Source organism: Malus sylvestris, chromosome 7 (assembly GCF_916048215.2).
Source record: "Malus sylvestris chromosome 7, drMalSylv7.2, whole genome shotgun sequence".
In the NCBI taxonomy this organism is placed as follows: Eukaryota; Viridiplantae; Streptophyta; class Magnoliopsida; order Rosales; family Rosaceae; genus Malus; species Malus sylvestris.
Genome location: NC_062266.1, coordinates 1,249,677 through 1,275,991, shown reverse-complemented (window position 1 = coordinate 1,275,991; position 26,315 = coordinate 1,249,677). Strand labels below are relative to the sequence as shown.

General features: G+C 38.8%; 4 protein-coding genes, 1 long non-coding RNA gene and 1 other non-coding gene across 9 annotated transcripts; 4 read left to right on the top strand and 2 right to left on the bottom strand.

Annotated features, from left to right (window-relative positions):
- The first annotated feature begins 884 nt into the window (after positions 1-884).
- On the top strand, positions 885-5,497 carry LOC126628317 (cation/H(+) antiporter 28-like). The gene is made up of 4 exons (XM_050297950.1): positions 885-1,171; positions 1,757-2,761; positions 2,991-3,581; positions 3,916-5,497. Exons 1-4 carry the CDS (start codon positions 980-982, stop codon positions 4,528-4,530), a joined length of 2,403 nt encoding a protein of 800 aa, XP_050153907.1. The 5' UTR covers positions 885-979; the 3' UTR covers positions 4,531-5,497.
- A 1,431-nt stretch (positions 5,498-6,928) lies between these two features.
- Positions 6,929-15,938, top strand: LOC126628316 (uncharacterized). 4 transcript variants are annotated; one of them, XR_007625373.1, is made up of 14 exons: positions 6,929-7,090; positions 7,171-7,537; positions 9,053-9,230; positions 9,313-9,362; positions 10,045-10,137; positions 10,224-10,312; positions 10,873-10,951; positions 11,434-11,516; positions 11,815-11,893; positions 12,000-12,741; positions 13,615-13,686; positions 13,828-14,458; positions 14,738-15,122; positions 15,402-15,938. XR_007625373.1 is itself a non-coding variant. In XM_050297949.1 (13 exons), exons 1-13 carry the CDS (start codon positions 7,059-7,061, stop codon positions 14,877-14,879), a joined length of 2,637 nt encoding a protein of 878 aa, XP_050153906.1. In that variant the 5' UTR covers positions 6,929-7,058; the 3' UTR covers positions 14,880-15,287. The 4 variants fall into 4 exon arrangements, 1 of the variants encoding a protein (XP_050153906.1); XR_007625372.1 differs by having other exon boundaries at positions 15,361-15,938; XR_007625371.1 differs by having other exon boundaries at positions 15,294-15,938.
- On the bottom strand, positions 15,805-18,377 carry LOC126628329 (protein TAB2 homolog, chloroplastic-like). The gene is made up of 5 exons (XM_050297960.1): positions 17,808-18,377; positions 17,263-17,332; positions 16,703-16,874; positions 16,442-16,585; positions 15,805-16,195 (listed from the first exon to the last, which is right to left on the bottom strand). Exons 1-5 carry the CDS (start codon positions 18,305-18,307, stop codon positions 15,936-15,938), a joined length of 1,146 nt encoding a protein of 381 aa, XP_050153917.1. The 5' UTR covers positions 18,308-18,377; the 3' UTR covers positions 15,805-15,935.
- Positions 16,195-17,115, top strand: LOC126628357 (uncharacterized). The gene is made up of 2 exons (XR_007625392.1): positions 16,195-16,293; positions 16,394-17,115. It is a non-coding gene; the product is annotated as an uncharacterized LOC126628357 (long non-coding RNA).
- Positions 18,378-19,022: 645 nt separating the features above from the next.
- Positions 19,023-25,432, top strand: LOC126628323 (uncharacterized). Its single transcript, XM_050297955.1, has 13 exons — positions 19,023-19,181; positions 19,320-19,475; positions 19,586-19,712; positions 20,995-21,122; positions 21,211-21,280; positions 21,406-21,508; positions 22,299-22,416; positions 22,589-22,670; positions 23,090-23,151; positions 23,847-23,919; positions 24,007-24,087; positions 24,713-24,793; positions 24,995-25,432. Exons 1-13 carry the CDS (start codon positions 19,024-19,026, stop codon positions 25,157-25,159), a joined length of 1,404 nt encoding a protein of 467 aa, XP_050153912.1. The 5' UTR covers position 19,023; the 3' UTR covers positions 25,160-25,432.
- Positions 25,433-26,015: 583 nt separating this feature from the next.
- Positions 26,016-26,133, bottom strand: LOC126630851 (U5 spliceosomal RNA). The gene has a single exon (XR_007626133.1). It is a non-coding gene; the product is annotated as a U5 spliceosomal RNA (small nuclear RNA).
- Positions 26,134-26,315: the final 182 nt, after the last annotated feature.

Here is a 26,315-nt window from a genome sequence, read left to right as displayed (position 1 = left end):
CTCCTATTGGAAAATATTTTTCCACCAATGCCTGCCTAACAAGAGATTATGGTGTCTGTGGAAGGACGAGATGTGCTCCTCCACCGCCATAGACGACGTAGAGGGTTGATCATATGGCGATATTATATACCACTTCTGAAGAGGTTTTGCCTGAAATATCCCAAAGACTCTTAACATTTTTTTTTTTTTTTGGAAACTTCCCAAAGACCCTTAACATTATGGTACATTGCATGTGTAGTTTCATGGGTTGATATTGTGCCTAACTGCCTATGTATTTTAGTTAAGAGGTGGATGAAAAAGTAAGATAGGTGGGTAAATATAGCAGCTAGCACTCTTCTTATTGTTTAATCAATTAGGTCAAGATCCTAGTACAAATATTTGCAATGTTTTCTAGCCTTGGATCTAGTTGCATTGCATCTAATACTTTTGATTCATTCATAAGAAATTAATAAATAAAAAAAAATTAATGTGAATTTTATTGCAATTAATTATTAGTATTACAAACCAATTCCCATATGGTTGTATTTTGCGCGCATTTTGCTCACCACCCTTAAGTGGTGGTAATGCTCACCAGTCACCATCATATTTATAAACGTTGGATTAGTTTAAATTTTGAGATTTAAGTCTATCTACACAGACTTCAAAATTTAAACTCATCTAATTATATAAACAAAGTAGTGAGCAAAAATATTCCTTGTATTTTTTATTGCAAAGTTGTAGAATTTTTGTTTTATGAAAGAATGCCTGCCTACCATTGTAAATGGCTCTCTCCTAGCCGTTCTCCTTCAATTTCTCCTCAAACAAAGCAACAAGCAATCAATCAGAACCACTAACTCATCCTGGCCAAGCTGGAGAGAGAATTAACTGTGCCATTGGTGCTCATTTGCAAACTTCCAGCCCAACAAAATAAAACAAAAAATTCTCTTGCAATTGCAAACAAAAACACAAAAGATTGAGAGAAAAAGCAAGAGAAGAAAAAATGGGCAGCAAGGAAAAGTTACGTACTTCTCAAAAAATTTCAATTGTTGGACCATGCACTCTCAAGTTAAAAGAGCTTTTTGGAAAATTAGCAAAATATGCACTGGGTTTCTTCTTAATGTATGCTCTCTGCAATGTTTCCCACTTCCTGTTAAAGCCATATTCTCAGCCTCGCATTACCTCCGACACCGTTGTAAGTCTCTCTCTCTCTCTCTCTCCCCATGTATTCATATATTTTTTTTCTCATAATTTTGTTTTGGTTTTCCTCTTCATTTTTCATTTCAAAAGTTGGCAATCAATTTTTTTCATAATGGGAAATGTTATTCGCACTCCCTGTTTGTCATTATGTAATCCTTATACTGAGTCTTTTAAAATTTCATTTTCTTCTAATAAAAGTGCTTCTAGCAAAACCCCTTATGAGCATAAGCATTTTCAAAGGGCCATTGTAAGTGCATACGAGTGTGAATAGCAGATGGGATCAAGCATTTTGTTATAATATTTGATCAAATAAAAACTTGCTGCCGTATTCTAGTGAGGCCTATTTCATAATCGTGTATGCCTTGTGGCGGCTCTCACGTTCTTTATTTGTTTGTAATCTAAATGCTGCATTGAAGAGTAGCAGTTTAATGTAGAGTTAATGTGAATGCAGAAAAGAAACTGCGCATCTTTCGTTACAACACGAAAGTACCATATTTCGCTACCTTACGTGGTGTTTCGTTTTGGTTCTACTCGCCACTATTATTGTGATTAAATTCTTGTTCTCTCTTATGGTATGCAGATAGGACTGCTGATCGGAAATTTAGGGTTCATACGCAACCTAGTAACGGATTCAGCCAGGAAAACGTTGAATTTTATTGTTGATTTCGGCATGATCTGCTATATGTTTGTGTTAGGCATAGAAATGGATCCATATGTACTCTTTAAAGAACCAACCAAGGATGCTAAAGTGGCCTATGGTGGTATGCTCTCCACATTCATCCTAGCCTGCGCTATAACACCGTTTCTGCAGTTTACAGATGGCAGTTTCAAGGTTGACTTCACTCTCTCCCTCTCCACCATTCTCTCTAGCACCGCCTCTCCTGTACTGACACGTCTCATAACGAGTCTCAAAATAGGCAAGTCGGACATAGGCCAGCTAGTCATTTCTGCAGGAATGCACGCTGATTTTGTATCAACCCTTCTCCTCTCAATTGGCTATGTCTTTTGGCCAGTTGATTCTGGAGGGAAAGTTGTAGAGACTTCAAAACGTGTCCGAAGATCCATTGAGATGGGTTCTGCATTGGTGATCCAGACACTTTTTGCGGGCTATGTTTCACCAATCTTCATGAACTGGGTCAACAACGAAAACCCCGAAGGCAAACCCATCAAAGGTTCACATCTAGTGCTTGCTCTTGCTTTCATGGCCTTGATCATTTCCTGCTCACCAATTTATGGATACAATCCGGCCTTGAGTGCATTTATGGCGGGAACCTTTTTACCAAAGGGGGGGAGAGTATCGAAATGGGTGGTCGGCAAGATCAATTACTTGTTATCTACCATTTACTATCCAATTTTTTTCTTCTGGATGGGTTATGAAGCTGCGTTCAAGGAATTTCAACCCGGCCAGTTCGGGACATGGGCAAGGTTATTTGTACTTTTTGGTATAGCAACAGTAGGAAAAGTTGCTGGAACTGTCCTCTGCGGAAAGCTGTTGGGGTTTCACTGGCCGGAATCTATTGCACTCGGGCTTCTGCTCACTACCAAAGGCCATTTTCACATATACTTGGCCATTGCTGCAAAACAAGTTAGTCTGTCACGTCTCTATCTATTTTTCTCACATGCTTTCTTTTTCCCTCTCAATTTTCTCTGAGGCATTTTTACTCCTAAAGTTATTAATGATACTGTTTAATTAAGCACACGCTATTTTCCCTCCTTGCGGAATCAGAGAACTTACGAGTGATTCGTCACCATTGGTCATATTATTTGAACCACGCTGATCTTGTTGCGTTTTGCTCTTCTGATATTGCATGCAGGCCGGGAAAACATCTACTTCAACCAGCACCGTGATGGTAATAGCTATATTTTTCACGGTTGTGCACGCCCCATCAGTTGTGGCACAAATCATCAAGCGTGCAAGGAAACGGGCACCCACTCATCGAATGTCACTTCAGTTGCTTGACCCTTCAAGCGAACTCCGCATATTACTATGCCTTCATGGGCCTCAAAATGTTCAAACTATGATAAACTTCATTGAGATATCTAGAGGGACAGCTGACCCTGGAATTGTGGTATATGTAACAGACATGATAGAACTCACAGACGAAATTGCCGCCACACTGGTAAAAGAAGAAGGGGCGGATACCATGACTGTGACTCACACAGAAGTGAAAGAAATGAGAGATCAAGTCACTGCTGCAGTTCAAGCATATGTAGGGGAGAGTGGAGATGGTATCACACTTAGACGATTGCTTGCACTTTCGACTTTCAGTGGCATGCCCCAGGATATTTGCATTTTGGCAGAGGACTCAATGGTAGGCCTCATTATCTTGCCATTTCACAAGGTTCAACGCGCAGATGGAACCTTGGATAACGGAAATTCTGCTTTCAGATATGTGAACCGTAAGGTAATGTATATCAGACAACTGAATATTTTTCAAACACCTACAAATTCTACAAGAAAACCGTGATCAGATTTGGAACGACGCATGATGAATTTAAAATTTGTGCTTGGAAGCATATGCTTGACACATTCACTGATAAAGCCTCTAGGCTCGAGGTTATATTAGGGCTTTTGGTTTCTATCTCAAAGAATTAGACGATTTAATTAGTAATATGCTAAACACAAAGTAAAGGAGTTAATATCTGTTCAATTTTCCAAGTTCTTTCACGTTTCGATAGACTTATCTGTTTTAGCATACTTCTTATTTCTCAGTTAATGATATACTTTGTTATTAACAGATCCTCAAGAATGCTCCGTGCTCCGTTGGGATTCTTGTAGACAGAGGTCTTGGACTGATTGAAAAACTACCAAGAACACACGATCATTCTGTCAGCATGGCAGTCATCTTCATTGGTGGCAAAGACGATAGAGAAGCACTTGCCTATGCTGGTCGCGTAGCACGACATGCAGGTGTAAAGCTCACAGTCATAAGATTCTTGGTAGATGCTAGCTCAGAGGCCACAGTGAGACCTGGAAATTACACTGTCAGCCGTTCTGAGCAAGAAGAGGAAATGAAGCTTGACGATGAGTGTTTCGCAAGCTTCTATGAGAGACGGATCGCATGTGGACAAGTCGCTTACGTTGAGAAGCATATGGCCAATTCTGCTGAGACCTATTCTACCTTGAGGGAATTGGACGGGCAGTACGCGCTCATTATAGTGGGACGAGGGGAGAGGGTGAATTCGGTTCTGACATTTGGGATGAATGACTGGCAGCAATGTCCGGAGTTGGGGCCAATCGGGGATGTCCTTTCGGGCTCTGATTTCTCGGTTAAAACCTCAGTTTTGATCATCCAAGAAAACAGTCTAAAAGGACAACTAGACGGGCTTGAAGATGACTTCTCGATCATGTAAATGTGTCAAACTAGCAAAAGATAGCTTAGAATCTTAGATACAAATTGTAGCAAGGATTTACCACAGATGGTTTGTGAAAAATCGTAGTTTGTATAGAAACTTAGGAGGAGCTATGCGAAAAGAAGAAAAATCAAGGCAGGAAAAAAAGAAGTTAGAAATTACTGAGGTAGTGTAAACTGTTAATCAACAAACGCATTTGTGTCTGAAGACTGCTACAGTTAAGTTTCTTCTTTTCTACAATTTCCAACACCGCGCTTGGGCAATGCCGGTTAACCAGGACAGTGTGCGAATCTTTCTCCCCGTAAAGGTGCTCATAAGTCATATGTTATACCGATTCCTAGGGAATATATGATCAGTTTCATGAAATCCTCTCGCTGTAAAATATTGAAGACCCGAAACAAAGACCCTTGGACTTAAATGGGAAGCTCAACTCGAGGTGGGTGACCAATGTAACATAAATCCGTGGTTTCTTGTGTGGGATTACCGTTCTACGATCTCTATCTTGTTGAACCAACTTTTGACATCAATACAACTTAAACAGTGTGCTACCTAAATACAATGTGGAAGCAGTTCCAAAATTGAATCCTTCTCTATGATTTTCCTATTTTTCTTATAGATACTAGTCTAGCATTATGTTTTATTTTTTGGTAAATTGAAACATTTTATTCAAAGAAACATCCTGATTTCCTCCAAGGTAGGAAATATCCTCCAAATCTTGTTGTGAGCCTAGTTCGAATGAAGACAATCCACCAATGCATTTGCACAATATTGTTGGAAGTTTTTCAAAATAAAATGGATTCTGGAACGGATGACCGGTCGCTCGAGATGAAGGCCATGGCTCATGTTTGGAGCTTGTGACACAAGCAACCCGTTGGCGATGTGAGACTGGCTACTGGTGTTTGAAGGCGCAAAATAGTGCGCTTTGCAAGGTTACACTTACAACCAGTCTATCTTCTTGTGTTTAGTTCAACTTTGGTAGCGCATAACATTGTCGAACAACATATTATATTCGGTTTTTATTGTATCCACAAGACAATATTTGTAGATCCCCTTCACACAAATAGTAAGAGCAAATATTGTCCGAAAGATCACATTTTTTAGACGTATAAGGGTTGGTTTGGTATTGATGCGCTTTAAAAAAAAAACTGCTTTTGTTGACCTGTGAGAATAAGTTCATTTTTGCTGCTTCACGTTTTCAGTTTTTTTTTTCACAAAAAACTGTGAAAATAAGTTGTTTTTAAGTGTTTACCAAACACTTTTTCGAGCTTAGCTTTTTTTTTATACCCATTTTTTCTAAAAACACCTCAGTACCAAACCACTACTAAATATTATCTTTCATCTTATCTGCTATGAGGCCGTGGACGAGTCGGTCTCTATTATTTTCCTATGAGTCGACCAAGAGGGTTGTGCCAGCGATGATGGCTCGGCGGCGCGGTGGGGGAGGAAGATGGAGGTGTGATGGATGAAGGGGCTATGGATGCAGCTACGGTTGGAGGGAGCGAGGGGTTGACAGAGGAGAATTGGGATGGAGATGAGCAGGGATTTTTCAATGTATCAAGCAGTATGCGATATGTCATACAATTGGAGGGAAGTCTTTAAAAACTTTAACGAAAAACTTCCACTACTGTTCATTTTAACGAAAAATCACATTTTTACACTAAAAAGTCAATCATGGTAATATTCACTTTACCCTTTATTTTGTCCTTATCGTTAAAACTCAAAGTTTTCAAATCTATTTAATTAGTTTTCTTTTATTTTAAATGTTCATTTACCTATATAATGACATATGACGTATGTGTCGCACAATGATAAATCTCTCTAAATTAAGTAAGGAGGTGGGACCTACTATTCTTTTAAAAAAATTATATTTTAAAATATTTTTTTCTTATGTGGCACATTGTTGACTTCCATGTCAGCAAAAGAGTGGGATATGTAGTTGTTACATCATCGCTGAATGGGTTTGATTGCAATTGGATCTCATCCGGATCTATTTGGGAATTCTAGATTCCTACATCTTAATCACTTATCCTGTATAATGTAGTCATAAATCATTTGTTTTTTATTATTTAGAATTAAACATAAATAATATCTGACGAAAAATTACCGCATGATATACGATAAACGATTAAAATGTTGAGATCCTAATATTCTCACAAAATGGATCCGGGGGATCCTTTTACGATTTGACTAAGAAATGTATGAAAGCCCACGTACAGACCCTCGGCCCAATTACCATATAAACCCAAATCCTCTCTCTACCCCTACTCTCTGTCTCTATCATCTCTAGCTCGCTCGTTCGACTGTCGACAATCTTCGTCTTTGTAGTATTACCCACATACACAGTCACCCCCATCTAAAATTTATAATTCAAAATTTTAATTAAATTTTTATAAAACAAATTTAATTTGAATATTCCAAAGTAAAAATTTTGGGTTGGGAGGGAGGGGGAGGGAGGGAGGGAGGGAGGGCGATCCCTCAACCCATAATTTTTTCAAATCGAAAGGCTAAATCTTTCTTCTCAGCGCAATATGGCATTTCATGTCGCCTGCCCAATTACTTGGTACCAAACTCTCTCTCTTTCTTTTTTCCCTCTCCTCTCTCTTTCTTTCTCTCACTAAAACTTGTCGTTGTTTATCTCAGCCGGCGAATCTGCGACTGTGCGTTAGGGTTTCCGCGAACCCTCGCCACCGGGAATGCCAAGGCCTCGTTCCTCGAAGACGTGCTTCGAGTTCACGACTTTCTCATCGATCCCTCCGGAATTAGGGCTCGCGATGATGGCAAAACGGTCCAGGTCGCCGTTCCGAAGGTCGCCCCGCCGCCACCGCCGCTTCCCCAGCCGGTTATGTCTTCTGCCGTCGGAGATAGTTACGCCGCTGCCGTTGTTGACGATGAGTCCGCCGCCGCCGCCTCCTCCCAGGCCAAACGTGCCGCGCTCCAGCGCAAGGCTGCTGCGGATATGGTGGCGGCTGAGGACTTTGCTCGGCGATTCGAGTCTGGTTATTTGTCGGTGAGGTTCTTGAAATTCACTGCTTTTGATTGTTTGAATTGTTTCTAGTGTAAGTGTAGGAGCTAGTTTTTGGGGTTATTATTGTATGAATGTTTGTATCGAATCCGTGTTACGTGAATTTAGAGTGTGTAGTTGTAAAATGAATTGCAATTGCTTAATGCTGACTTGTTTTTGGCTAATACTGCTTCACACTGACATTTTGAGGTTGCTCTTGAGTTAAAGTTTCCGCTTTGCCATGTCCGGGAATAAGAGGAATTGATTATTTAATAATTGGGAGTTTCCCTAAATTGTAGTTTCCATTTATTACTGCATTTATATATTTCTATATTTGCTAAGTTTGAAGGGCATTGATATGAAGATACGGATATATTTTGTTTGAAAATAGTTTTGGAACAAAATCTGTTAGAAGAAATAGGTGATTCTTGAGGTGTTACAGAGCACACTTAGGGCTTGTTGGTACCACTTAGGGCTCGTTGGTACACCTTTATACCTGGGCTTAGCTGGGATTGTCTTGAATAAGAGGTATATTCCACCTTGGGTAACGCTGGTTCTTCTTCTACGAGGGGATTAAGTAAGCGGGTCCCAACTGAAAAGTTTCATTAACTGGTCTTATGCAGACCTGTGTAAAAGGAGCGGACAAAGTAAGAACTGGGTGGCCAGCACCAAAACATCCTTTCTTATTTTCTATTTTACATTTTTTTCTTAGGTCTTGTACCTGATTCTAAACCAGAAATTGGTATTCCTTCAGTAAAAAAATTTCATTGCATTTAAAATTCCTTTTATCCCAAAACCTAATCTATTCAATTTGCCTTACCTGGATTCAAAATTTTGATCTAAAACATCATCCTGCTCCCTCTCCTGGGTTGAGTTGTTCGGGTGGTCAAGCTTCTCTCTTGGGTTTTGTGGTGCGGTTGATGTCAACTTTGACATGCTTAGAATGTCTTTTGCAGTAAAATTGCTTCAATGGTACATTTTTGTGCAGATATATGTATATGTTCACCTCTTCTAGGGTTTAGAACAAAATAGGTGGATTCGGGGAGATCTTAAAGAGGGCATTAACAGTAGGACTGACCGATGAGAATTTAAGAGAGAGAAAGAAAAAGCATTTCAATGGGAAGAATGTTTTAGGATCAGATGGAAAGAAATGCTGCAAAGTAGCTTCTCTATGATAGCGGACAAAGGAGAGTGTATCTTCTCATGGCATAACCTTTACTGTCATGTCAACAAAAAAGACTTCATTCAGCGGACCTAGTAGGTACTGGAATTGAATATTCCATCTTATTATTTTGAACGGCTCGTGGCTCCCATTACCTGCACCATTTTTTTGTGTTGTTTTTTTGGGACACGTGCCATTATGAATTTGCAGTTTTGCTGAACTTCAAATACATATGTTACAATTGTAATACTTTGAGCTTTTTGGGGTGTTGAAATCTGATTGTATTTTTCCCGTTATATATTTATATTCTTTATGTATTTGTTGCATTTGAATATATCAGTTCTATTTTCTTTTAACAGGACACCTCAAGAGGTGGTGTGGGTGAAGAGCAGGCTCAGTCCAATGTGAATGTTATGTGCCGGATATGCTTTTGTGGTGAAAATGAAGGAAGTGAGAGAGCAAGAAAAATGCTTCCATGCAAAACTTGTGGCAAGAAGTACCACAGGAACTGCGTAAAAGTTTGGTCTAAACACAGAGGTGAGTTCATGGACATCTTTGTAGATCTATTTTTTCCCACCAGGCTACAGATTTTGCTTAAAGTAATTGGACTTCTTTGTAGATCTATTTCATTGGAGTTCATGGACATGCCCCCTGTGCCGAAGTTGTGAGGTAATGGGTGAATTGCAATATTTGTCCAATGTTGTTTCTATTCATGCTTGAAAGTCCAAATCCTCCATATTTCCTTAAAAAGAATTTAAAGGCTCCTTTTTTCTTGCTCTACAATTTTTTCATGTTTCTGTTCTATGATGCAACCCTGATCATGCTCTTTTTTCTTTCTTTTGGTCAATATTAAATGGCATATAGGACCCACATTTATTACTTGTCCAGAAAAGGAGTCAAATTGGATAATTGTAGAACCTGTGTGGGAATCTTGAAGTGAATCGAGAGAAAAGTAAAAATATTTGGAGTGAAAGAAGAGAATAATAACTTGAACATAAGGAAAAGAAGTGATACTTTCTTTCTTGTATTCTAATTAAATCATTTGGCAAAAAGCAAGACCCAATTACAGGAGTAGCCTATGAATACAGGCAGTCTAATAACTCCTGATAAAAAGGCAGATAAATTTAGCCTAGTTAATACTTTTCTGCCCTTCCACTGAATTTAAGAATGTTGGATACTACTACCATATGCAACAACATACCCACACTTGTTATTGGCATCAGATAACTTTCATTAGGACTAAGATTGTCTATAGGGGTTTTGGCCGTATGATGGTAATAATAGAATGTGCTCATTAATGGAATGTTCATACTAAGTGCTGTTGACTGTATCCTTTTGTTTCGTTCTTCAGGTATGCCGAAGAACTGGAGATCCAAATAAGCTTATGTTCTGCAAAAGGTGTGATGGCGCCTACCATTGTTACTGCCAACATCCTTCACACAAGGTAGGATGTGTACTGCTTAGTCCTGAGTTGTATACTGGCCTACAAAATATTCAAAATATGCTTACTTTTGTTAATTCATGCCGCAGAATGTTTCTCCTGGACCTTATGTGTGCCCGAAACATACACAGTGTCACAGCTGTGGGTCAAAAGTCCCCGGAAATGGCTTGAGCGTGAGGTATTAACTATCAATATTGTATACTGTGAGTTTATTTTCTTCTATCAACGGAGGTGATAAGATGATTGTTATTTTACTTTTGTAATTTTTAAACATTGTAGTATCATAAAATGTTTGTTAGGCACCATGTTAGAATTTAATATTATCTTTCTGATAATTTGGCTTACCAGCACCCCGTTTTAGATCTCTCTAAATTATTTTATACTTTTGTACGTAGTTGTGACATCTTATTTCTAATTCTGTAGCATTTTGTGTCGTTCCCTTCTGCAATGAAAGCCATTCAAATTAAAGTTTTCGTTTTGCTATGAGTTTTGTTGTGTAATTTAGTATGTTGGTCTTTTGTATTTGTTTATATATTTCATATTTTCCCTCCCTCTTTAAATAGTTTTTGCCTAAACTAGTCATTCAAATTCTATGCCACCAAGCAGAACTCTGATAGGCTCAGTTTACTTCTTTTTTTTTAATAAGTTATTTTTTGTTTCACTATTAATTTACTTTTTACTTTGTACTTTTACGTAGCATGTACTGGTGGACTCACTCCTTTTTTGTTACATTGACAGATGGTTTCTGGGATACACTTGTTGTGATGCGTGTGGAAGATTATTTGTGAAGGGGAACTATTGTCCTGTGTGCTTGAAGGTATTAATTTGTTTCTCTAAGACCATCTCCAACCCTTGGGCTAAAAGCCAAATTTTTTAGCCCGGAAAATTTAGCTTTTAGCCCAAAAACATCTTTTCTGCTCCAACCCTTCTATCCTAAAATTTTAGCCCGGAATTATTAAAGAATGAAATTAGCCTAAATTTTTTTTCTTAAATCAATTTTTTTTAAAAAAAATAAATATGTAGATTATTGTAAATTAATTTTATGAACATTTTAATCTAAAAAAATTTAAATTCCGATAAACATTTCGCATTTAGCCCGGGGGGAAAGCTGTATTTGGCCCAGAAATAGCATTTGGCATTTAGCCTAAAATTTTAGCATGGGTTGGAGAGTGTTTGGGGGGGTAATTTGGCTTTTAGCCCAGGGTTGGAGATGGTCTAAGGGTTGATTTATCTGAGATACTTTTGTTTTATTAACTTGCATGATTTTTCTCATGACATATTTGTGGTCTTATTTTATAGGTTTATAGAGATTCAGAATCCACACCAATGGTTTGCTGTGATCTTTGCCAGCGCTGGGTGCATTGTCATTGTGATGGAATCAGGTTCATTACTTTTATAGACCCATACTAGTTTTGCTGTATTATCCTGCGGCCTGCCTTTACTTTTTCTTGGTCCCAAGTGAGTAATTTTGTACTATGGAACTTTGGGCCTGAATGTTTGGTGACAAAACGTTTCCCTAATAGAACTAGTGTTTTAGCAAAGACTAATGGAACACATCTGGAGGAAACACTTCTATTTCCAACGGTCCAACCCCGTCTTGTGACTTTATAATTGCTGAATTGTTTTTTTCATTTCCCTATGGGATTGCTTATTTCCCAAAGTGATTCATTATTTTTTCAGTGATGAGAGATATCAGCTGTATCAGTTAGATGGAAATCTCGAGTACAAATGTGCTACATGTCGTGGAGAATGCTACCAGGTTTGTTCTAATAAGATAGTATTCTGTGCTACCCTTCTTTTTGCTTTAATTTTTGTTTTTCTTAATTTTCAACTTGATTACTTCTTACTTTGGATTTCTTTTACAGGTCAAGAATAATGAGGATGCTGTGGTAGAGCTTTGGAGGAGAAAAGACGAAGCGGAGCAAGATTTAATTTTTAGCTTGAGGGTTGCTGCAGGGTTGCCAACTCAAGAAGAAATATTTTCTATTTCACCCTATTCCGATGATGAAGAAAACAGCCCTCAATTATTAAAGAATGAGTATGGGCGTCCGTTGAAATTATCTCTCAAGGGGTTAGTTGATAAGTCACAAAAAAAGACCAAGGACAGTGGGAAAAAATCTTCAAATAAAGTGTCTGCTAAGAAAAAGGAATACCAGGAGTTCTTTGTTGGTAAAACTGAAGTGATTCAGAGGTCTGGAGGACATGATGATCCTCAGTCCTTCGGATCTAGCTTGGGCTATGACAAGAATGATGAGATGCAGCCCTACAAAAATGCAGAATTAGACTTATATTCTTCGCCTATAGCTGGAAGTATTAGCCACACCGAAGAGATGTGCTCCGTCAATAAGCCAGGTATTTTGAAGCACAAGTTTGTTGATGAGGTGATGGCAAGTGATGAAGATAGGGCTTCCAAAGTCGTTCATATCAAGGGTAAGTCTCATGGTCTGGATAGTGGAGAGGATACTGGAAAGCATGCTGGCAAATCAAAGCCTGTTAAAGGGAAGAAGTTAGTGATAAATTTTGGTGCACGGAAGATAAATTTGCCCAAGTCTCCAATATCTGATGCTTCAACCTGTCAAAGAGAGCAAGATTTGTTGACTTCCAATGGTATGCCTTCTATATGACCTGTTACTTGGCTTATTCTAGTCTTACTTTTAGCATTGCCATTAGAAAAAGAGTTAAAGGCAGTTTAGTTTGTTGAAGAGGATGAGTATCTCCCTTATGTTTGCGTATAACTTTTGGATGTACACAGCAATTCAGCATAATGGGATGTGTGATTCTAGGCTTACATATGGTACCATCATTGAACATTAGGTAATAATAGATTACTGCTTTTAGCCCAACTCTGGCTTGAGTTTGAGAGGAATACCAATGAATGTTCCTACAGCCACCTATAACCAGCATTCATCAATTCCGCCCATTGCTGCCCCATTCACAATCTCTCATTCAGTGTTCAGAAAGGTCGTGTCGGTTGTCAATTTGGGTTTTTAAACCCACTAATAGTGATATAGGGGTTGAAGGTAGATCCGTCTGCCTTGTTAATGTCTTGGCAATGTGTTGCTGAGATGGTGGAAATTTGGGGCATAAACCTTGGATTCCTACATAGACAACTGAAAACCCAGAGACATATAGGTTGACATTGACAAAAATGTATGTCAGACGTACAGATTTTTTAAACCCACTAATAGGGAAAAGGCTTTGTTGTTGTTGTTGTTGTTGTTGTTCTCTCCCCACTTGCAATATTATTTAGAATATCACTTCAATTTTGAGGGCCAAAAACCATCGTTTTTTATATAAAAAAAATATTTTGAGGGCCGAAAACCAATAAGAGAAGTAGCTGCTTATGGTGGATGTAGCCAGGTTACTTTAATTAATAAAGATAAATAGGCTAGTAGAAAATTCTTGAAAGAAACCAATATATTTTGTGTGTGTATTGTATATATATGTAGATATATGACTTGTGTTCCTCTTGAGGGGCAGCCGGTGAAGATGCCAGCCAGCAGAGAGCACCTGTTATGGTGGATAGACATGATGGTTCGGTTAATGCTAAAGGTATAAGGATTACAAGTTGCAACCCATTAGTATGGTGGAAAAGTTCGATCTCTTTTCAATTGATTAGTATTTCAGTCAAAATTGGATGTTTTCTTATGTTGTGTAATTGAAAGTTGAAACCTTCGTGATGACATTGTGCAGATAGAAGTGATTATTCTAGCCCTTTGAAAGTTCCATTGGATTCTGGGAGAGAAGGAAACTTTATAAAGTTGGGAAAAGTTAGGTCTGGAGCTTCTGATCATAACCCCAAATTTGCAAGAGGGGATAAGGCTGATGAATATGAAGCCATTCAACCTGAGCAGACACCTGTTTCGTTTGGAAAAGGCATTGAAGGAGGCACGACTGCAGCTGTGCCTGTAGGTGAAGTCCCGACTTTAAGAAATGACAGGGTATATTCCCGGAAGCATTCACATAGCAGGTCTAATATACGGACTGAAACCAATGATTCTTACGCTCAGACACCCGTGTCACATTCTTCGTCAAAAGATGCCAAACCTCCGTCATTGAAGTTTAAGCTCAAGAAGCCTAATATTGAAAATCAGAATTCTTCTCATCATGAGGAAGAAAAAAGTTACGTCAAGGGCCAGCGGTCAAAAAGAAAGAGACCATCACCGTTTATGGAGAAGACATCATTTGGTGAGAATGATGACAAGACACAATCAGTTCAGGATAATGTAATGGATGAGATGGATGTTAACTGGATATTGAAAAAATTGGGCAGAGATGCAATTGGAAAGCGAGTTGAAGTTCAGCAGCTATCTGACAATTCATGGTGAGTTTGTTGTTTCTGTATAGTGCATTACTCAGTCTCATAGGACCCTAAATAAGATCAAACAAAATATTACAGTTCATACTAACATATAAAAGGACTTCTTGAGTTGTAAGCAGTTTAATGCCAGCAATTTAATCATTAAGACGATTGTCGTTCATTTTTTCTGCTAAATGATTGTTTCCGAAGATGTGGTTTTCAGTATCAAGTGTTACTTTAAGGGGAGACTTTTGGTGTTATCATTTGAGTTGATTTCTTTCCTTTTTCCCATGTTTCGTACAGGCATAAGGGAGTGGTTAGCGATGTTATTGAAGGCATGTCAACATTATCTGTTACTTTAGATGATGGCAAAGTCAAATCTCTGGAACTCGGGAAGCAAGGGGTTCGATTTGTATCTCAAAAGCATAAGAGGCCAAGAACATGAGGGCTGTACGTACACACAACTTGATGTTTGTGTTGATCTCATCTGTAGGCTTTCTTCCAGATTAAGGCCGAAAGGAAGTTGTCTGCCTCTGAAAAGGCGGAAGAGATAACATGTTGTAGCATATCCATTGGCTTGTATCTGTGCTCACATTCCTTCGGACCTGAGACTGGATTGTATGTGCGGGGCTGTTCAGTTTCATTGGTCGTGAAGAATGAGTTCTGGTGAACCGGGGTAAATTCTGAGGTAGGCAAGGTTTTCTTATCTTTTTTTCTCTTTTTTTTCTTTATTTCGTTGTATAGACAGCTAAGCTATCTTCGTGAAATGTATTCGAATACTCAGCCTCGAACTATGATATTTTAGAACCCTCGGTAACAAAGAGGATAGGAATGAAAAGTTGTTTTCGTATCAGTGCAGATGTGTTTTACCATCTTTGAAAGTATGAATGCTTCCGGCATTACTTTGATGACTGAATTTTGTTCAGCAATTAGACAGCATCCCATCCTCAAGTCATTGTTCGTGCAGATCGTGGTGCCTTGTAACTGACTACGCCTGAGCAGGAGTCGATTTTGGTGGCACCATCAGTTGTGAAACTGTAAATCCCACGCCTGACGAACTTGATAAGTTCTGGAAACCTGCAGGGGTGAACTGCGAAATCGAGACTACTTCAAACGAGGTTAGAATAAAGAAGATAAATGAAGGAGGGTTGTGCTTGCTTTTCTGTGGAATATTTCGCATCCTAAAGTTCCTTAGGAGGAGGGGCAATACAAGTTGTAAATGTCAAGTGGATAACCTTGGGTCTGTGAACCCGAACACAGGATCACAGACCCGGTACCATAACTCAGGGACCCCGAGCCCTAGTTTTGCATGAGAGGCCTTGAACCCTGCTACCAAGTTTTCCGGATAGCAAGTTTGACACCAGTACAAATTTTCAACAAGAAACTCCGTTCCGAAGCAGTATTCGCAATCATTTCTCAACTAAAGTATGAAGATGAAGTAATGTAACTGAGAAACTAATGTGAGAGTTATTTCTTTCGAAAACCTTTTCGACAGATTAAACTATACAGGTGGAGGTGGCAAGTCTAGCAGAAGCCAAAATCCGACGCAATCATCCCCGTCCAAGTCCCCCTGGATTGCAAGGAAGTGCAAGCCTCCGCAATCCTTCTTTGCTGCTTCCCAAGCTTCGGCTTCACTTGTTGTTTCAGGAGTTTTGTTGTAGGTGGCGTAAATATATCGGCCAGAGATCCCGACAGAAAGAAGCAAGCGTGCCCGTGACAAATCGACTTCAATCGAGCAAACTTCCAACCCATTCATCCAAGCTGTAGTACCATATAGCAAGATGCGACAAGTTAGGAACACCACAAACTCGTACAAGACGCAATAGGAATGAGAGCGGACTTATGGAAAATGTATCACAGTAAGATATTGTTATCTTGTCGATCCACTCGCCCAACCATTCATATTAACAATCTGATAACATAAACATTTCGTGCTAACTGCTTATGGGTATGTGCAAGTAAATATGCATAAGAAGAAAGAAGATGACAGTCCGAGAGAATAAACACCTGCTAGCGGTTTTGCACGCGAAGATGCAACAGCCAATCCTGGAATCAATGTCTTCTCGTCAATTTCAATCCCCAACAAATCCAGATCTAGACTTGCGCCAAACACGAGGTTCGTGTCTAAGGATGAGATTTCCTCTTGAACAGCTGAAAACAGGAGGTAGAATTAGTAAGGGCTCATGAAATGTTACTGGATGAATAAAGCAGGTCAGAGAATGTGACTTGTTATATCTGTCGAAATGTCGACATTAGCAAGTCCTTTACCTGAAAAGGGCAACTGAACAAAGGCCCATTTTTCGCCAACAAGATTTTCCGGAAGTTCCATTGGGAAAGGGTTGTCCAATGCGAGGAGTGGCTTAGATCCTTTCTGGAAACCAGGGTGGCGTGTGTATACTGTCTCGTAGCGTTCTTCCAACCACAAAAGCAGCGATAGGCACTGCAAAAAACGCAATGTTTTAAGACAATAAGCAGACAGACAGAAGCAGTTGCACCAGAAACTCAAAGAAAAGCTTCATTGCTAACTGATGACAGTGTTTCAAAGTCATGCAACTTCTGCATCTCTGCGGTAGCATCGCGATAGTTCAATGTCACATACTTCTGTACAGTACAACGGTGTTTATTTCCGGTGATAATTTACGTAACAGAAAACAACCAACCACAATTTTCCAAAACAGAAATCTTTAACTCTGTAGTGGCCCTCTAAATTCTCTAGGCTATTAGCTGAACTTTCTTAAGTTACTTGATCAGTTGTGTGGTTGAAAAACTGCTTCCTCAATCCGTATATGTTCCGAAAATTAGACAATTGATAAGAAAAACATGCTTACCCGTTTACTGGGAATCGGCTTTATACCAAGCTCGTTACATGCCTTTGTGATAATTGTCTGCATCTGTGACCTACGTAGTCCAATTAGACAAATCATAAAAGTGGAACCGTTACCAAATCCCAAGTGACATGCTTTCTCAAGTATGCACAATCCACAGAAGCACACATTATGCGCAAAATAAACGGCTAACTTCTGCCATTTTAACCCTCTAATTTACTATATGTTACAATTCGAGGACAATGACTTTATTTCATCAACTTCTTTCGAAATATTTCGCGCACGAGTGACCAATGTGAGGGTAAGGCACCTCATACGTGCCCCAAACATGCTATTTTCGTTCAGAAATTTGCAAAATTTAAGCCATTGTTACCGAGTTGTAACAACTAGTAAGAAAATAGTTGCGCCAACTCCATTAGCGCACCTCACCATTTGTGATTAACGTAGTTGTTGATTTGTTCGACACGTATAAATGATTACATCTTTGCCGGTTTAGTTGCAAAGATGATCTTTAAATGAAGATTAAGAAAATAAACGGTTATGATTACCTGAAGTAGCGGATTTTATCCGGCAGAGGGACGCCTAATTCGTCACTAATGGACACAATAGCATCCTTCAAAGTAATGCTGTTGATAACATTGTTTGGAAAATACTTTGTAAACTGCAGAGACAGCGATTCGTCACACACTACCAGCTCCCACACCTTCTTCCCCCTGATATCCAAAATCGGCCTGGAGCAGAAATCCAGCTCCCACTCCGAAATGCTCTCCGGGTCGGTTTCTGGGTCGAGGTAGCTCAGCTCCGCCGTCGGGTCATCGTCCACTTCATCGAATTCGTCCTCGTCTACTTCTTGTGTCGTGGAAACAGAGCTTTCCGAGACGGAATTTGGTCGGAAACAGCGGAGTCTTGGCCGGGGTTTTGAGGGATTGGTGGAGATAGGAGATGGGATTTTGATGGGTTTTGCGCGGGAGATGAATTTGGAGATGGGTTTGTGAGAGTGAAAGGTGGGGGTTCTGATTCTGGTGGTGTTGAAGCTGAAGCTCGCCATGGAAGTAGTGAGAGTAAGGAACTGAACTGATAGAGTTTGCGGGAAGAAGAAAGACGGTTATAGCGGTTGTTTCTCCGCCACATATATTTGAAGATGAATGTGGGCCCCCGGGTAGCGAGTTGGGATGGCCCACAAATTATGGGACACCAGATACCCCAGGTTTAGGGTTTTTGGACACCCAAGCTTTTTCCTTTTTTTTTTGTTTTTTTTTTTAAATTTTTGACGGGACTTCACGGACAGAAAAAGATTGCAGTTTTTTTTTTTTTTTGTCAAATGATAAATTTTATTAGATTAGATGTTAAATTAGCTATTGACGGAGTTTGACAAGAGCTCAACACCTTTCTACCACTGTAGTAAAGGACCACTTGCGAAAAAGATTGCAGTTAGTTTGATAATGATTGAGTGACATTAATTGTTGGACCGAACCAAGGAATTGGTTTTCTTTTTTTTTCCCTCATCAAACCAAGGAATTGGGTGTTAAAGATCAAATTTCAAAGCGAAAAATACTTGGTTCCTTACATGTAAAATAAATTATTGATTCTTGCAGAAAAACCACATTTTAACTTATATTCTTAAACTTTTCTTATATTTTTGCATTTTTTAATTTTACATTGATAACGAACGATTTTTATATGTAAAGAGTCAATCAGTGTTTATTTAAAAGTAAGTTAAATGCTTTTTTATTGGGCCTAGTGTTAAATTGGGCTACTTTCACCATGTCCAAGTCCAATAGATGGCAACCTTTCGTTTTCCAGTGGCTTTGTCTTCTGCCTCCGTCGACCAAGAATTGCCCTATCAAGCTATCAGCCTCCCTCCCGAGAGTCCAAGGAGCCAACAAACACAACCAGCAGGAGCCTCTGAGATTCTCGGAACCGTGAGTTTAAATTCAGACCCATAAGAAAAAAAAATGAAGTTTCCAACTTCTTCTTCTTCGTATTCCTCTGTTACTCCTATTCATTCTGTTTTTCTTCGCACAAAAAACCGTGGCAAATTGTCGTTTAATCTATTTCAGGGCACTTCTTCAACAGCCACCGCATCCACCACCACCACTTTTACTTCCTCCTCCTCTCAAAACCCATCAACTGCTCAGCAGTAGCACACCCGTCGCCATGGTTTCTTCTCTCGCCACCCACCCTCACCACGCCCATTACCCTCCTCCTTGGTTTAGGTTCTAATCTTCTTCTCCCTCTCTCTCTACTTTTCAATTGATTTGCACATTGCAATGCTGCCCATGATTTTTATGGTTTTTGCGGAATTGGGTTTTGTTGCAATTTACAGTATTGCTCCCATGATGGAGTGGACTGACAATCACTACAGGACGCTGGCCAGGCTCATTTCGAAGAATGCGTGGCTCTACACTGAGATGCTTGCTGCTGAGACCATTGTTTACCAGAAGGATAATCTGGTAAACCATATTTATATATACTCTTTCTGCAAGTATAGCAATTTTGTAGCCTCAAATGAGACATTGGACTTCGTTTTGTGCAACATTAGAAAGATTTGTTGAGTTTCACTTCCGAGTCCGAAAGCTTTGAAATACTGGCAACGAGTAATTAATTCGGTGGAAGTTGGTTTTCTCCAGATAACATTAGGGTTCTATTGAATTGATGTAGGCATCTAATAGAAGGGTTAGTTTGACAAACATCTTCCATGTGTATACTTGACATTTCTCTTTAAATAAAGCGTTTAGTTGAAGTAGATAACTTTACCGTGGGGTGTTTCTGATTATCGGTTTCAATCAGTTGAATATTTTGAATTTCTAATACTACAGTAAAAGGGTGTTCATGGACTTCATAAAAGATGCATGATCTTGCTACTGTGTTTAGAATGCATTATTACCTCTAATTGAGATCTCTGTGTTCCCGGAACACTTAGCTATTTCTCCCCATATACTTATTAACTCTACCACACCGTGAGCTCATAAGAAGTCTTTAACTGAGCCAAGCCTAACCTCATTGAAACCCATTGGACTTCATTTTGTATAAGATTAGAAGGAATTGTTCAGTGTCACATCAGCATCTGAAAGCTTTGAAATAGTCTCAACCAAAAAGTAATTTGGTGGAAATTGTGAAGTTTATTTGGTGTACGCCACCATCTCAGAGATTTCACTGGAATCATTGGCTCCATGTCCCCTGCTCATCCCAGTAGGTGGTGGCCAATTTCAATTGGTGATGGTTGGTGGTCGATTTTGATTCGCAAGCGCTGGCCGTGGTGTTGTACAATCTCGATGGTGGTGACGGGGGTGGTCGCGATTGGAAGGTATGGGAGGAGACGATGGTGATGGTGGTTTCCAGAAGCCAAAGAGAGGGAGACAGAGTCAAGGGATGGTGAATTGATGATGGCTGTCGAGGCACTTGGGAGAGAAGAGTGAGTCTGATAATGAATGAGAAAAGATCCAACGGTGGAGGTGTGATTCAATCCAATTGTCCAACGGTAGAACAGTTCGGGCCAGAGCCCTGTTTCTTCTGATTTTTGGACCTGCCCCGTCAATTTCTCCACCTTAGACCCGCCCCAACCCTTGGGTTAAGGGCCAACCCCTAGATTAAAGTTCTTTTATTTTGTTATGTTTTTATTTTTTTGATAAATTTTGAACTGGTATTCACAGTTTCATTTATTTCTGGATTTTTCTTGTACATTCGATATGTTTGGATTAAGAAAACTGATACTGATAGTGGGACTTTTAACAGGATAGATTCTTGGAATATTCCCCGGAACAACATCCTATTGTTCTTCAAATTGGCGGGAATAATTTGGAAAACCTCGCCAAAGCGACTGAGCTTGCTAACCCTTACAAATATGATGAGATCAATTTTAAGTTTGTACTCTTTATTAAGCTTTTGTCCGTTAGAATTTATCTTTCAAGTTCTCCCCAACCTCTAATCTGACCCTCTACCGTTTACCAGTTGTGGATGTCCGAGTCCAAGAGTAGCTGGGCACGGGTGCTTTGGTGCTAGTCTTATGCTTGATCCAAAGGTTTGATACCTTTCTCATTATATTGTTATTTGCAACTTTTCCACACACACACACACATATATATATATAGTTTTTTTTTCTTTATAATGTTCTCTGATAAAGACATTTGGTCTTTACAAGGAAAGTTTGTTGCTGAGGCTATGTCAGTGATTGCTGCGCACACAGATGCACCTGTTAGCGTGAAATGTCGAATTGGTGTTGATAATCATGACTCATATAACGAGCTCTGTAAGTTTTCTTTGCCTGATTCTTCTGTTTATATAGTCAGCAAACTAGTCAATATCAATATAGAAAAAAAGAAGAAAGACATTGGAAAAGCCAGCGAATGATGAACTGAGGACACATAGTTTCTTGCATAATATAAATAGTTATGCTTGAATTTTGCATTCTGTGTTTGGCCATACCTTTCATAGCCCTTGTTTATTGCTTTATGATTATGCAATTATATTTATACCATGAAAACACAATGACATTCAGTGCTACAAAAAGTCAAAATTTGTACATCGTTGGAAGCCTAAATTTTGATCAGTTTGGTGATTTTGCATATTTTTCTTACCATAAGTTCAAAATGATCTCTGAGTTAAAGGAAAAGGAAATTAAAAGAATAGGTTTAGACATGATTTACAGTATGCCAAATAACAAAAAGAGGATGTAATTTATATTACAAAGTTTCATCCATCAGATTAAATACAAATTTAGCAGTGAAATGTAGTACCGATATAGAAGCGATGGGGTAAATGCAAGAGCTTTCTAAATTATCCTACAACAGCAAAGTGCAGCTTTTTGGAAAGTTAACAGGAACCACCTTTTGTTTGTTGCGTACACTTTCCACATTTATGTTTTATATGCTTGTTGAGTGATAAACATAGAGCATTATTGATTCATCTAATGCTTATAACTGAGTTTATCTAATTCCATATCGTTGTCTATCTGAATATGAAAGGAATATAGCTATGCTTATGTTAGTTTCTTGAGTTGCATCCTCACTTAATTTTGTCACCACCTGTCTCTTTTTCAGGTGATTTTATTTACAAGGTTTCTTCTCAATCACCAACTAGGCATTTCATAATACATTCACGGAAGGCACTACTTAATGGAATTAGCCCAGCTGAAAATCGAAGTATTCCGCCTCTTAAGTATGTATTCTGTTATTTCTTGTTTTATGAACTTATATTTTCTTCACTTTACTGATATGCTTATCTCATAATTGCTATTAAAAAATGCTTGGATTATATTTGTAAACATTTGTATTACATTCACAAGTAACATACGGCTTCTTATTAATGTTCATATATTACTTTATTGCAGATATGAGTACTTTTATGGCCTCTTGCGTGACTTTCCAGACTTGAGATTTACAATAAATGGGGGCATAAACACCGTTGAGGAGGTGAACCTATGAACAATTGTATTGTCTTCAGAGGATATCATGTTTCCAGCTACATTTTTATTCAATTCTATCATTATTTTCTATAAAATTTTGTGTCGTCCATTGGGACATTAGTTGTAACTTGGGGTATTGTGTCCCTGCTGTCATTTCCTTACTGTTGACAAGGTTGTATTGTTTTGAAACTTTCTTCATTGTAATTAGTCAATACAGCATATATGCAAAATTTACCTGTTATTTTCTTGATGTTCCAACTTTATGCATATATATGAATTGGAATTCCTGGTTTCTAACATGAGTTGGGCATACATGGTGATAGTGATACAACAAAACTGTCGACATTTTTGTGCTGCCTCTTAGTTGATGCAGAAACTCTATGTTGACAACCTTTATCTCATGTCGTCTTCCCCCACTAATTATAGGTCAATGCAGCAAGAAGGGCAGGAGCTCATGGTGTAATGGTTGGACGCGCTGCATTTAATAAGTATGTAATATCATAATTTGGATTTTCTTTTTCCTTGTGGTAATTGCTGCAAGAACTTTCAAATTTGGTATACGTAGTTCAAGTCTCTATCAGTCTATTTTATGACTCTTATCCTCTCTGATGATTATACTGTATATACTTCTGTTTCATTTTTGTGTCTGAGTGCACATGTAATTCTAGCCCTTAGAGTGAAACTAGAGTTCTTTCAGTAGAGTTTTTGTTTCCTATCAAAGGACCAAATGAAATTTTTGCGTGAAACAAGGGCTTAAGTAGAAGACGCAAGACTTGAAAGAATGAAATTAGGGTAGCTGATTATGAAAACTCTTATGTTGATCTTTTCTGGTCTACGAGGGTTGTCCAAGAAAAGGAAGCATTTTCCCTCCACTATATTATTTAGCCCATATGCAAGTCTGTCCGCTACCCTTGAACCAAATGCGCATCTTGGATGTGCCAAGTAAGAAATTTACTGGAAAGTGAAAGATCAAGACTTGAATGAAGACTAACTACTAGCTTTAATGATTCCACCATATTAAAATATCCCCAACATTTTGGGTTAAAATTTGTGTTAACTTTAGGTTAGGTTTTTATTTTATTTAGATTTAGAATTCTGATTTAAAATTCTGATAGTCCTCTCTACTGCAATGTTAATATGTGACTCCAAAGTTGACTGACAACCGTTGTACATTTTTCAATAGACCATGGCATACTTTGGGACATGTTGATACTGTAGTTTATGGAGCACCAAGCAGTGGTGTAACACGGCGTCAGGTCTGCAAACTTGGCTGTATATAGGTGTATCTACTCAGTTTCCATTGAACTTTTACAGCTTATAACTATCTTTTCCGCCTCCTTTAGATACTGGAGAAGTTTCGAGCGTATGGAGATACTGCTGTGGGAAAATATGGACGCAAACCAACTGTGCGAGATGTAGCAAGGGTTAGTGCTACCGTCATCCTCATAATATTATGTTCATATCTGGAAAGTTTTACACATACCCGTCATACTAGAGAAAATAGAATATGCCAACAAACTCTTCTTGCACACACGAAAATGTCAAACTGACAATATTATGTTATTATTTTCCATATTTTCCCAACTCCGAGATGATTTTCTTTAAAAAAAAATATCAGGATAAAAAAATATTAACATGGGTCTCTTCAGTCTTGTCACATGTCACATTACATTACCAAAACGGCTTAATATATATTATGTAATTTGACATGCATTGCTTGCTCAATCTGCCTTGTTGAATTCTAGTTGTTACCTTATGGGTGGGTCTTACTCTGGGCTATCATTTCTTTTAGGCCGAATGCACTGGGATATCATTTTGGATATGTTTAACGATGCAAAGGAATTCTTGAGAAAATAGACCTGAATGCTTTTGCAGTATCATCAATTTGTGAAATACCATATTATCCTGGTGTCTCTATTCTCGCCTCTTTCACTGCTTTTTGTTGTTGAGTGGTTTACAATATCTTAAGGTAGTCTCTTGTTGAGTGAAGTTTTCTCCGACCATAGTAATTTGGTGCAATTGCATCACCCTCTTTCTGTTCTGCTGCAGCCTTTGATTGGTCTTTTCCATTCAGAACCTGGGAATAGTCAATGGAAACGCAAGGCTGATGCTGCTTTCCTGCATTGCACGGTAGTATTATTGCTCCTGCTGCTGCTGTTATTATCCTTGTATACTTTTTAAGTTCCACTTTTAGGACTTGAAAGTTATAATCCATCCCCAATCAATGCCTGATATTCATTCATTATTTTCCAATGGTTTTTTACTCTGATCCAGGAAAGTATGTTATTTCTGAGTTGCTTAAGTTTCTGATATGACTCTTGAACCTTGCAGACCATGAAAGAGTTTTTTGATGAAACGCTTGTAGCGATTCCTGACTATGTTTTGGATAAACCTATTGGGGAGCCACCATCAGGCAGTGAAGATCCTTTTGCGAACATACACAGTTTGCTGCCTCCGGCGTATGAATCAAGGGAACTAGAACTACAATATGCTTAGCGGTCTCCATTCTAACTATATACTTCTGGCGGCAAAACCCGTTGTCAAATTTTTGGAATGTAACATGATTGATCACAGGACCCATTGCATCATACATGTCAGTGCATAGATAGTCAAAAACACATATCTTGTAATGCAGTCGCCTTTGGATGACGACTAGCCATTTGTGTTTTGATTACAACATATTTTGCTTGTATACGAAGAACCTCGCTCTTAACTCGAGCAATTTGTTCACTGATCTGGTAGGTAAATCCAATAACTTTTAGACGTCGATTTGTTATTTGTGTTTGGTGATTGATAAAATGCTCTTTTTGTGTCTCGTTACAATGTGGAACATGCAATCGACTCTTTGTATGTTCAATTAACTACGGATTTTTGAAATTTAATCCGTCGATTGGCTTCTAAATTGGAAATTAGTTCATAGAACTTTAATTTGTTGGTAATGAGAAACATATATATAGTTTGTACAAGGAACAAACAAATTAAGAACTTGAGTTACGAAGAGTTACCAATTGGAACAATTTGGTTTACTCAAAAGTATCCGTAACCAAAATTTCTTCCACTTGAATCCACTGGCGATCAGAAGGAATGAGAAAATCAGTCCCATGGCTGCCAGCTTGATATTCCGGCAGTGACACCTTTTCTTGAACAAACGATAATATTATTTACACTAAAAGGGATGAGTGAGCTTAGCCTCACCTGGCATCGACACCTAGTTGTGAGCAATAAAACATTGCGTAGGACCTTAAAAGCAGAACAAGGGGCAAAGGAAGAGTAGTCACTTTCTTCATTGTGTCGTAATGAAGGAGACACTGATTGTAATCAACGAACAAAATTGTGAACTGGAATTGTAAGGGGCACCCACAAAGGTGCACCCCTCAAAAAATAGGCGTATGCCACTTATAGCAATGAGCACACGGTATTCTTTAGTAAAAGGCGAAGGAATAGTTCGCTTTGTGCTCAATGCATGGCTCCGTAATTTTTACTTGCACGGAAATGCCCCTTTTTATATTCCCGACTGTAGCTCGTTCTTGATGGTCTCGTCGATATGGGAAGCGCCTACTGCTTATGACTCAACAGTTTCAGCTCAGCAGTCCTCACAAAAAACCCACAAGAGCTACAGCTAGCGTTTCAGGACCTAACCAGGCTCCCATAT